General features: G+C 46.2%; 1 protein-coding gene across 1 annotated transcript; it reads left to right on the forward strand.

Moving 5' to 3' along the window:
* The first annotated feature begins 1,085 nt into the window (after positions 1-1,085).
* On the forward strand, positions 1,086-12,051 carry actc1a (actin alpha cardiac muscle 1a). The gene is made up of 8 exons (XM_020473439.2): positions 1,086-1,204; positions 7,892-8,045; positions 8,311-8,439; positions 8,752-8,947; positions 9,671-9,832; positions 9,965-10,156; positions 11,015-11,196; positions 11,780-12,051. Exons 2-8 carry the CDS (start codon positions 7,917-7,919, stop codon positions 11,921-11,923), a joined length of 1,134 nt encoding a protein of 377 aa, XP_020329028.1. The 5' UTR covers positions 1,086-1,204; positions 7,892-7,916; the 3' UTR covers positions 11,924-12,051.
* The last annotated feature ends 518 nt before the right edge of the window (positions 12,052-12,569 follow it).

Below are 12,569 nucleotides of genomic sequence, written 5' to 3' on the forward strand. Positions count from 1 at the left end.
CAGACACTATCCCACCACAGACTGGACTGCCCCTCAAACCACTTCTTAACGAGACGCCCCCCAGGGGGGTCTAAAGTTACACCCCCACCGCCTATCCCCCCCCCCCCCCCCCCCTCTGACAAACACCCCCATCTGAGCTTAGTCATATTAACGTGACTGTCTCACTGGGTCATGGACAGGAGGACAGTTTCAGTGAATGGAGCTGAGATTTCAAGCTTCAAGTTTCAGTTAGGCTATGTAAATACCATACAGGGCCTGTGTTAAGTTGTGACTTCAATATTTCACTCCGTGTTGGGATGAGATGACAACCGGTAGAGCGATATTGGATGATTGACGTGAATAAATAATGTTGTGATTGTCTGTTATGAGCTTAAAGATGTGGGACAGGGTAAACAAAGCACACGCCCTTCGTCAACAAAAACAGACCTGCCGGATCAATAAGCTCCTGTCATATTCAGCGACATCACTTGTAGGTTTGAGACATTCATATGCAAAAGAAAAAGGATCTACATTCTCAATGTATGCTTTAGTAATTTATAATCATTATAAATATCCAAATCTCTTATGCAAATGATGTAAAACATGCAGATGAATTGTGTGTCCTTTGTCTTTCCTTCTCTCCATTATAACACAACAAACTGGATAAATCTGATATAACAGTAGACTATTTTCTCTCCCCAAATCCCAAAAGGCCAGAAATTCCTTGACAGTTTTATTGCATTGTCTGAGCTAATCGTCTTCCTCCTTTTATAAAAGTCAAACGTCAGAATGAAAGAGAATTATTTCACATCAATCAGTTAACACCTACTTCATCATGACCCAACTATAATCAACCATAACACAATAATGGAAAGAAATCTAGAAATAATCCCTTTCACTTCCCTCTGCCAACCATTTCCTTATTTTTGTACCAGTCGGACACCCAGGCAGTCAGGCAGTCAGAGGCGGTACTAGAACCCTCCGTCTCCTAGGTAACAACACTCTGTTTTAGATGGCGTCCTGTCAGGAAGGAGGGCTCTGAGTGACACAGGATAGACTTTCTAGTGAACCGTTATCTAGAAGTTCTTATTTGGGCTTGTATAAACTCTTGGTCCCACCTCCAGGCTCCAGGCCGCTGGTCCTGGGACAAGGGGGCATATTTAAGGGACACCTCTCACCCTCATCCTTTATCCCAGTGGAAACTCCAGTCTTGGCGTACAACTTGGTGAGTGTCTTCTTTTGCTTTGTTCATTTTCCACTATAGCCCTGTAGCACTGTTTCTCTCTTGGACTCAGTACTGTCTATAACACTGTTTCTCTACTGGACTCAGTACTGTCTATAACACTGTTTCTCTACTGGACTCAGTACTGTCTATAACACTGTTTCTCTAGTGGACTCAGTACAGTCTATAACACTGTTTCTCTATTGGTCTCAGTACTGTCTATAACACTGTTTCTCTACTGGACTCAGTACTGTCTATAACACTGTATCTCTACTGGACTCAGTACTGTCTATAACACTGTATCTCTACTGGACTCAGTACTGTCTATAACACTGTTTCTCTACTGGACTCAGTACTGTCTATAACACTGTTTCTCTACTGGACTCAGTACTGTCTATAACACTGTTTCTCTAGTGGACTCAGTACTGTCTATAACACTATCTCTACTGGACTCAGTACTGTCTATAACACTGTTTCTCTCTTGGTCTCAGTACTGTCTATAACACTGTTTCTCTCTCTAGTGGACTCAGTACTGTCTATAACACTGTTTCTCGCTTGGACTCAGTACTGTCTATAACACTGTATCTCTACTGGACTCAGTACTGTCTATAACACTGTTTCTCTAGTGGACTCAGTACTGTCTATAACACTGTTTCTCTCTTGGTCTCAGTACTGTCTATAACACTGTTTCTCTCTCTAGTGGACTCAGTACTGTCTATAACACTGTTTCTCGCTTGGACTCAGTACTGCCCAGTACCTGTAGCCGCTCTGTTTAATTGATTATTGGAATACTTCAGACAGACGACGACAGGGAGAGGGGTGCTGAGAGGAAGATGGCTACATGACTTGTTAGTGCTGGGGAAGGATCCACACTTTGTCAGCTATTCTTAGAGAGCATTGTGCACTGTGTTGTTGTCATTTTGGAAAGGGAAGAAACGCCAGGATCTTGGTTTAACAGCCGGGAGCTACTATTGTAATTGAAAGAGAGAGCACATAGAGATCACCTGTAGAGTTAACACCTGCAATGGGTGTCTACCTACTTCTAATTGGCTTTTAGAGAAGGATGTTCATGAGAGAGCTTGAGAATGAATCGTTTTGAGAGAAATTGTGAAGAAAGAATATTAGGAGAAAGAAAGAGCTGAAGAGAGAATAAATGAAGGGAGTTGAATGGGGAGAAAGAGAGTGCAGGACAGCGGCAGTTGCCCGGCAGCCAGGGCTTGTTGTGATTGATTGACATGCCATGCTGTTGGCAACACATGCTGGTGACAGGCCATGCTGGTGGCAACACGTGTGAACAGTGACCTGTGGCTCTGGTGGATTAGGGAGGGGGGGGGGGGGGGGGGGGGCACACAGACAGAGTGGCCACTGTGTAGTACCAGGCCTTCCGACTCCTGACCACTGGCCAGGCATCCTGACCAGGCCTCAGGCTTCTTTAACAGGTCACTAATGACCACACACTGACCAGCTGCCAGGCCTCTAGGCCACTAATGAAGGGAGCTGCCAGGCCTCTAGGCCACTAATGAAGGGAGCTGCCAGGTCTCTAGGCCACTAATGAAGGGAGCTGTCAGGCCTCTAGGCCACTAATGAAGGGAGCTGCCCGGCCTCTAGGCCACTAATGAAGGGAGCTGTCAAGCCAGGGTTGGAGGGATCAGACTCAGGGGCTGGCTGGCTGGAGGGTGATGGATAGACAGATGACGCTGGCTGTAGGGTGATTGATAGACAGATGACGCTGGCTGTAGGGTGATGGATAGAGTGATAGACGGATTTATTTATTTATTTATTTTACCTTTATTTAACCAGGTAGGCAAGTTGAGAACAAGTTCTCATTTACAATTGCGACCTGGCCAAGATAAAGCAAAGCAGTTCGACAGATAAAACGACACAGAGTTACACATGGAGTAAAAACAAACATACAGTCAATAATGCAGTATAAACAAGTCTATATACAATGTGAGGTGAGAAGGGAGGTAAAGGCAAAAAAGGCCATGATGGCAAAGTAAATACAATATAGCAAGTAAAATACTGGAATGGTAGTTTTGCAATGGAAGAATGTGCAAAGTAGAAATAAAAAATAATGGGGTGCAAAGGAGCAAAATAAATAAATAAATTAAAATTAAATACAGTTGGGAAAGAGGTAGTTGTTTGGGCTAAATTATAGGTGGGCTATGTACAGGTGCAGTAATCTGTGAGCTGCTCTGACAGTTGGTGCTTAAAGCTAGTGAGGGAGATAAGTGTTTCCAGTTTCAGAGATTTTTGTAGTTCGTTCCAGTCATTGGCAGCAGAGAACTGGAAGGAGAGGCGGCCAAAGAAAGAATTGGTTTTGGGGGTGACTAGAGAGATATACCTGCTGGAGCGTGTGCTACAGGTGGGAGATGCTATGGTGACCAGCGAGCTGAGATAAGGGGGGACTTTACCTAGCAGGGTCTTGTAGATGACATGGAGCCAGTGGGTTTGGCGACGAGTATGAAGCGAGGGCCAGCCAACGAGAGCGTACAGGTCGCAATGGTGGGTAGTATATGGGGCTTTGGTGATAAAACGGATTGCACTGTGATAGACTGCATCCAATTTGTTGAGTAGGGTATTGGAGGCTATTTTGTAAATGACATCGCCAAAGTCGAGGATTGGTAGGATGGTCAGTTTTACAAGGGTATGTTTGGCAGCATGAGTGAAGGATGCTTTGTTGCGAAATAGGAAGCCAATTCTAGATCCACGTATTCTAAGTCAGAGCCGTCCAGAGTAGTGATGTTGGACAGGCGGGTAGGTGCAGGTAGCGATCGGTTGAAGAGCATGCATTTAGTTTTACTTGTATTTAAGAGCAATTGGAGGCCACGGAAGGAGAGTTGTATGGCATTGAAGCTTGCCTGGAGGGTTGTTAACACAGTGTCCAAAGAAGGGCCGGAAGTATACAGAATGGTGTCGTCTGCGTAGAGGTGGATCAGGGACTCACCAGCAGCAAGAGCGACCTCATTGATGTATACAGAGAAGAGAGTCGGTCCAAGAATTGAACCCTGTGGCACCCCCATAGAGACTGCCAGAGGTCCGGACAGCAGACCCTCCGATTTGACACACTGAACTCTATCAGAGAAGTAGTTGGTGAACCAGGCGAGGCAATCATTTGAGAAACCAAGGCTGTCGAGTCTGCCGATGAGGATATGGTGATTGACAGAGTCGAAAGCCTTGGCCAGATCAATGAATACGGCTGCACAGTAATGTTTCTTATCGATGGCGGTTAAGATATCGTTTAAGACCTTGAGCGTGGCTGAGGTGCACCCATGACCAGCTCTGAAACCGGATTGCATAGCAGAGAAGGTATGGTGAGATTCGAAATGGTCGGTAATCTGTTTGTTGACTTGGCTTTCGAAGACCTTAGAAAGGCACGGTAGGATAGATATAGGTCTGTAGCAGTTTGGGTCAAGAGTGTCCCCCCCTTTGAAGAGGGGGATGACCGCAGCTGCTTTCCAATCTTTGGGAATCTCAGACGACACGAAAGAGAGGTTGAACAGGCTAGTAATAGGGGTGGCAACAATTTCGGCAGATAATTTTAGGAAGAAAGGGTCCAGATTGTCTAGCCCGGCTGATTTGTAGGGGTCCAGATTTTGCAGCTCTTTCAGGACATCAGCTGAATAGATTTGGGAGAAGGAGAAATGGGGAAGGCTTGGGCGAGTTGCTGTTGGGGGTGCAGTGCTGTTGTCCGGGGTAGGAGTAGCCAGGTGGAAAGCATGGCCAGCCGTACAAAAATGCTTATTGAAATTCTCAATTATGGTGGATTTATCAGTGGTGACAGTGTTTCCTATCTTCAGTGCAGTGGGCAGCTGGGAGGAGGTGTTCTTATTCTCCATGGACTTTACAGTGTCCCAGAACTTTTTTGAGTTAGTGTTGCAGGAAGCAAATTTCTGCTTGAAAAAGCTAGCCTTGGCTTTTCTAACTGCCTGTGTATAATGATTTCTAGCTTCCCTGAACAGCTGCATATCACGGGGGCTGTTCGATGCTAATGCAGAACGCCATAGGATGTTTTTGTGTTGGTTAAGGGCAGTCAGGTCTGGGGAGAACCAAGGGCTATATCTGTTCCTGGTTCTAAATTTCTTAAATGGGGCATGTTTATTTAAGATGGTTAGGAAGGCATTTTAAAAAAATATCCAGGCATCCTCTACTGACGGGATGAGATCAATATCCTTCCAGGATACCCCGGCCAGGTCGATTAGAAGCTGGCTGTAGGGTGATGGATAGAGTGATAGATGGATGAAGCTGGCTGTAGGGTGATGGATAGAGTGATAGACGGATGAAGCTGGCTGGAGGGTGATGGGTAGAGTGATAGATGGATGAAGCAATAGAGAGAGAGGTGGACTGGAGGGAGGTATGGAGGGACAGTAACACATGCTTTGAAGGGAGCTGTGGGCTAGGGAGGGAAGGAAGGATATAAAGGAAGGAAGGAAATGAAGGAAGGAAGGAAGGAAGGAAGGAAGGAAGGAAGGAAGGAAGGAAGGAAGGAAGGAAGGAAGGAAGGAAGGAAGGAAGGAAGGAAGGAAGGAAGGAAGGAAGGAAGGAAGGAAGGAAGGAAGGAAGGAAGGAAGGAAGGAAGGATAGAGGTATAGAGAGAGGGGACTGGAGCGATAGTAACACTTGCTTTGAAGGAATCTGTCAGACCAGGGCTGGAGAGGGGGATGGAAAGATGGATGTAAGGATAGAGGGATGGGTGTAAGGATAGAGGGATGGATGGATAAAGGGATAGAGGGATGGATGGATGAAGGGATAGAGGGATGGATGGATGGAGGGATGGATAGAGGGATGGATGGATAGAGGGATAGAGGGATGGATGGATAGAGGGATAGAGGGATGGATGGATAGAGGGATAGAGGGATGGATGGATAGAGGGATGGATGGATGAAGGGATAGAGGGATGGATGGATGAAGGGATAGAGGGATAGAGGGATGGATGGAAGGATAGAGGGATGGATGGAAGGATAGAGGGATGGATGGAAGGATAGAGGGATGGATGGAAGGATAGAGGGGTGGATGGAAGGATAGAGGGGTGGATGGAAGGATAGAGGGGTGGCTGGAAGGATAGAGGGGTGGCTGGAAGGATAGAGGGGTGGCTGGAAGGATAGAGGGGTGGCTGGAAGGATAGAGGGGTGGCTGGAAGGATAGAGGGGTGGCTGGAAGGATAGAGGGGTGGCTGGAAGGATAGAGGGGTGGATGGAAGGATAGAGGGGTGGATGGAAGGATAGAGGGGTGGATGGAAGGATAGAGGGGTGGATGGAAGGATAGAGGGATGGATGGAAGGATAGAGGGGTGGATGGAAGGATAGAGGGGTGGATGGAAGGATAGAGGGGTGGATGGAAGGATAGAGGGGTGGATGGAAGGATAGAAGGGTGGATGGAAGGATAGAGGGGTGGATGGAAGGATAGAGGGATGGATGGAAGGATAGAGGGGTGGATGGAAGGATAGAGGGGTGGATGGAAGGATAGAGGGGTGGATGGAAGGATAGAGGGGTGGATGGAAGGATAGAGGGGTGGATGGAAGGATAGAGGGGTGGATGGAAGGATAGAGGGATGGATGGAAAGATAGAGGGATGGATGGAAGGATAGAGGGGTGGATGGAAGGATAGAGGGGTGGATGGAAGGATAGAGGGATGGATGGAAGGATAGAGGGATGGATGGAAGGATAGAGGGATGGATGGAAGGATAGAGGGATGGATGGAAGGATAGAGGGATGGATGGAAGGATAGAGGGGTGGATGGAAGGATAGAGGGGTGGATGGAAGGATAGAGGGGTGGATGGAAGGATAGAGGGATGGATGGAAGGATAGAGGGGTGGATGGAAGGATAGAGGGATGGATGGAAGGATAGAGGGGTGGATGGAAGGATAGAGGGGTGGATGGAAGGATAGAGGGGTGGATGGAAGGATAGAGGGGTGGATGGGATGATAGAGGGGTAGATGGAAGGATAGAGGGATGGATGGAAGGATAGAGGGATGGATGGAAGGATAGAGGCAGGTTTGGAGAGGGACTGGAGGGACAGTAGCACATTCTGTCCAGCTCCCATCCATGGGAAACAGGAGTTACTGTTGTGCCGACAGCTGAGGAGGGACCTCCAGGCCACCACTGTTACTTGTCAACAGACAAGCTCCTTCAGCTGGACATAGCTCTGTTAGAGATAGGGGGGGAGGAAAGGGGTAGAGGAGGGAGAGGGAGGGAGAGGGAGGGGATGTAGTGTTCCGTGAGGCTGCTTTTTGGAATGTCAAGGGCCATGGCTAAGAATAGAGACTGGTGTGGGGGGCTCTACTATGTCCCTTTTTGGCTTTACAGGGAAGCTCTGACAAAGAGGGAGAAGATATAGGTTATCAGTGGCCCGTAAGAGGACTAGGTTATTCCAACAACACTTTTGAAAAGGTCTTTCTAGGAACATTTGAAATATTTGCACTTTGAAATAGTGAAAGTATGACAACATAAAAAAAAACAGATATCCTGAAAATAGGCAGTGCAGTACTGTTTATTTAAAAACATTATGATATGATAATTCACCAGTCTTTAATGTAACAGGTGCTTCAATGTCGCTATAGTGCTTAACTGTTAATTAATGCATAGAGGTAGCCTCCAGTCTAGTGATAAGCTCATGTACTGGGTGTTTGTTATGGTGTTACTGTAATAAGCGCCCAGACGGAGCTCTTACCGCCGTGTCTCTCCTCCCAACAGAAGGTCATCCTAAACAAGACCAATCATGTGTGACGACGATGAGACTACTGCCCTCGTGTGCGACAACGGCTCTGGCCTGGTCAAGGCTGGGTTCGCCGGTGATGACGCTCCCCGCGCTGTGTTCCCATCCATCGTTGGACGCCCCCGTCACCAGGTACGCTACTTGCTGAGAAAGAACGGATAGCCATTGCCCGTTACTAACGGATTTGTTTGTGTACTTATGCCATGACGTAAAGGTTACGAGGCTATAAGGTGACATATTGTGATGTAGTGATACAGATAATGTAGTGTAGTTTACGTTTGTAGCATTGCATTGGTAATAAGACGCACGTCTAGCCATGCGTAAATTTGGGGTAAAGTTTGATCCACGCGTTGTGCGTATTGTGAACTCTCCTGACCTATGCCACCCCTCTATGTAGGGTGTGATGGTGGGAATGGGACAGAAGGACAGCTATGTGGGAGACGAGGCTCAGAGCAAGAGAGGTATCCTGACTCTGAAGTACCCCATCGAGCACGGCATCATCACCAACTGGGACGACATGGAGAAGGTGGGTATGAGAGACGAGATGCTACTAGAGATATTGGACACGATTGTAAGATGATAAAAGCAACACTTAATTTCTCAAGATACACATATACTTAGAGACTAGAAGTGAAGGATACTATCCAATATGAAGTTAAGACTTATGACACACATATTTTTTTTTTTTTTAAAGCAACATAAGAAATAATTTTGGAGCTAAATTATGCCAAACAGCATGACTTCAAAGGGACAGCTTCATATTTCTCTATCTCACAATGTGTTATATTGTTCCAGAACCACGTCTCTGACCGTGTCTGTCCTCCACTTCCTCTACCAGATCTGGCACCACACCTTCTACAACGAGCTGCGTGTGGCCCCTGAGGAGCACCCCACCCTGCTCACTGAGGCCCCCCTCAACCCCAAGGCCAACAGGGAGAAGATGACCCAGATCATGTTTGAGACCTTCAACGTCCCCGCCATGTACGTGGCCATCCAGGCCGTGCTGTCCCTGTACGCCTCCGGTCGTACCACCGGTGAGAAACGAGGAGAAAGACTCCATACATTAACATACAATTCAGATCCAGTGTATTATTGAGTCTCATGCAACCTTTCATTACATGAGTCGTAGTTTACACCATTGAACATAAAGCTGTTCCATTCTATTTCCTCTGGTTGTAACACTGGTGAGTTTCCACAGGACGTCAGACCATCACATTTACAAAGAACCACAATAACTTTAACACATGCTGCTCACATTACTCACATGATACCTTAGAGAGACTGTAGGGATAGTGATCTACTACAACAGGGATAGACAACTAGATTCAGCCGTGGGACGTTTTTGTCTGAGCGGATGGTCAGGGGGAGCCGGAACATAATTATAATAATTTGTACACTGCAAATTGACCACAAGTAAAGCCCAAAAATAGATTTTATATCGAAAATTACATGATAATTTCAGACCTTCATTACATTGAGACACTATCACATATGTCTCTCTTTTTATGAGTGGAAATACTTGGGAACAGATTTTTTTTTGTTGCTGAATTCCTGGTGATTTTGCAGTCTTTAAAAAAATAAAATATTCAATTTTTTTACGAAACTTTTGGGGAGCAAAATAAAAAGTATCGCGGCCCAGTATTTAGTGTAGAGGCCACCTGTTGTCGAGCCCTGCACTACAGTATCACATCCAACCACAAGTTATACGTGAAAATCAGCAGGTCCGTGATCTGTGTCCACCTCCATCCTTTCCTCAGGTATTGTGCTGGACTCTGGTGATGGTGTGACCCACAACGTGCCCATCTATGAGGGTTATGCTCTGCCCCACGCCATCATGCGTCTGGATCTGGCGGGTCGCGACCTCACTGACTACCTGATGAAGATCCTGACAGAGCGTGGCTACTCCTTCGTGACCACCGGTAAGATGGACACATATAGGATAAAGTTATACAGAGACAAGATGAGAGAACATCTTTGAGGCTCTACGTAGCCTTTATGTAGCGTCTAATGTAGAACTTGATTCACCAACACTCTGAATCTGCCCCCTACAGCCGAGCGTGAGATCGTGCGTGACATCAAGGAGAAGCTGTGCTACGTGGCCCTGGACTTTGAGAATGAGATGGCCACCGCTGCCTCCTCCTCCTCTCTGGAGAAGAGCTATGAGCTGCCTGACGGTCAGGTCATCACCATTGGTAACGAGCGTTTCCGTTGCCCAGAGACCCTCTTCCAACCTTCCTTTATTGGTGCGTATCTCCCTCTCTGTCTCTCTCTCTTTCTCTCTGTCTCTCTCTCTTTCTCTCTCTGTCTCTCTGTCTCTGTCTCTCTGTCTCTCTGTCTCTGTCTCTCTTTGTCTCTCTTTGTCTCTCTCTCTATCTCTCTCTCTGTGTGTGTGTACCTCTGGTTCATCTATTCCTTACCATGTAGCTTTCCACAAACTTACTTTCACATTAGACTGGAGCTCCCGAGTGGCGCAGCGGTCTAAGGCACTGCATCTCAGTGCTAGAGGTGTCACTACAGACCCTGGTTTAATTCCAGGCTGTATCACAACCAGCCGCGATTGGGAGTCTCATAGGGCGGGGCACAATTGTCCTCCGGACGGAAGTTGTCATAATTACTGTATAAGTCTATAGAATGGGGTGAGAACCAAGAGTCTCCTAGGTTTTATATTGAAGTCAATGTACCCAGAGGAGGACGGAAGCTAGCTGTCCTCCAGCTACACCATGGTGCTACCCTACAGAGTGCTGCTGAGACTACTGTAGACCTTCAGTTTAATCAGTTAGTATAGTTAGTATAGTTTTATCTATTAAGGAAAACTTTTTAAATGTTTTACAAATGTTATTTTTATTAAATTCACTGAGGACGATGGTCCTCCCTTTCCTCTTCTGAGGAGCCTCCACTGGTTGCCATATATGTTACAGCACTGCTCTGGCCCTCTAGTCTCCAATGGACAATACATTCCGTTACAGTTACAGTCGACATACGTAGCCATTTACTGTGAACATCGTCTATTCCTTACCTTTCTAACTCCTGGTGGCCACGTAGGTCCTGTCTGTAGAGGTGTCGTTGCTCACCAAGTGTCTCTTCCCATCTCACCTGCTCAGGTATGGAGTCCGCTGGTATCCATGAGACCGCCTACAACAGCATCATGAAGTGCGACATTGACATCCGTAAGGACCTGTACGCCAACAACGTCCTGTCAGGAGGTACCACCATGTACCCTGGTATTGCTGACCGTATGCAGAAGGAAATCACCGCTCTGGCCCCCAGCACTATGAAGATCAAGGTGGGGGAACACTTCTTTTCAACACAGGAGGAACTCTGTTCCAATGTCCATCAGGGTTGGGGTGAATTTCATTTCAATTCAGCAAGTATAATGAAATTACAATTCTCTTCAATTCTCTTCAATGCTTTTCAATTAAGAAAATGTGGAATTTGGAATTGGAATTCGGTGTCCACACTAAGGCACGACTTATGAACGAAGCCATGCCTTGGGCGTGTATTCTAAGTGGTATGATAGTATGGAGGAGTTCCAACAATATCATAGCCTTGGATAAGCTGTAGGTCTACAGGATTTGTGTTTGGCAGTACATGGGTACACACACAACTCTGGTTAAAATAAGCAACACTGTCTGTCCACTGTGCTAGAGAGCAGAAACAACTTCTGAAGAGTTCTTAACCTACCCTCTACATTTCCTTCCATACAATCCACTACAATATCGTGCAATAACAATGGCATTTTGACTAGAGTGGTTAACTATGTATACCCACAGCTCTTGTTCAAATAAGCAACAGTTGTACACTGCACTGTGCAGGAAAGGACAAATGCCTCTGAGTTCTTAACCGACCCTCCACATCTCCTCCTCTAGATCATCGCTCCCCCCGAGCGCAAGTACTCGGTCTGGATCGGCGGCTCCATCCTGGCCTCTCTCTCCACCTTCCAGCAGATGTGGATCAGCAAACAGGAGTACGACGAGGCAGGTCCTTCCATCGTCCACAGGAAGTGCTTCTAAAACATCCCATCTTCCCACACCTCCTCCATACACATTCACCCTCCTTCTGTTGTTTGCATTTCTACCTTGTCTTGTGCTGTATATACAGTTGTAATAAAATAGTTGTCTTGTAACAATAATCACTGAGATACTCGTTGTTGGTCATCTGTTGCTGGGTTTGAGGGAACACACATTCAGAATACATAAAATTGTCAAATTATAATGGTGATTAGACCAAAGCATCTGACCCCTCAGTTATATTAACTGTTGTAATTAAATCATCCACCACATCATGATAAATGATAGGCATATCTCCCAAATGAAGATGCTGGTAACAGTATAACAGTTCAACACAACGACTAGTAGACCTACATCCAAATATCACACAATATTGTTTCCTTCATCAATTTACTGGCCAATACAGCAGCACCCTTAGCCAGTTGACCTTATCTGAAGTAATGTCTTAGCCAGTTGACCTTATCTGAAGTAATGTCTTAGCCAGTTGACCTTATCTGAAGTAATGTCTTAGCCAGTTGACCTTATCTGAAGTAATGTCTTAGCCAGTTGACCTTATCTGAAGTAATGTCTTAGCCAGTTGACCTTATCTGATATAATGTCTTAGCCAGTTGACCTTATCTGAAGTAATGTCTTAGCCAGTTGACCTTAT

This window comes from Oncorhynchus kisutch, linkage group LG21, assembly GCF_002021735.2.
Source record: "Oncorhynchus kisutch isolate 150728-3 linkage group LG21, Okis_V2, whole genome shotgun sequence".
Lineage (NCBI taxonomy): Eukaryota > Metazoa > Chordata > Actinopteri > Salmoniformes > Salmonidae > Oncorhynchus > Oncorhynchus kisutch.

Coding starts and splice junctions, on each gene's coding strand:
- actc1a (XM_020473439.2), top strand. CDS start 7,917: ATGTGTGACGACGATGAGACTACTGCCCTCGTGTGCGACAACGGCTCT. Junction 10,157..11,014: donor CTTCCAACCTTCCTTTATTG/GTGCGTATCTCC, acceptor TCACCTGCTCAG/GTATGGAGTCCGCTGGTATC. Junction 11,197..11,779: donor CCAGCACTATGAAGATCAAG/GTGGGGGAACAC, acceptor CTCCTCCTCTAG/ATCATCGCTCCCCCCGAGCG.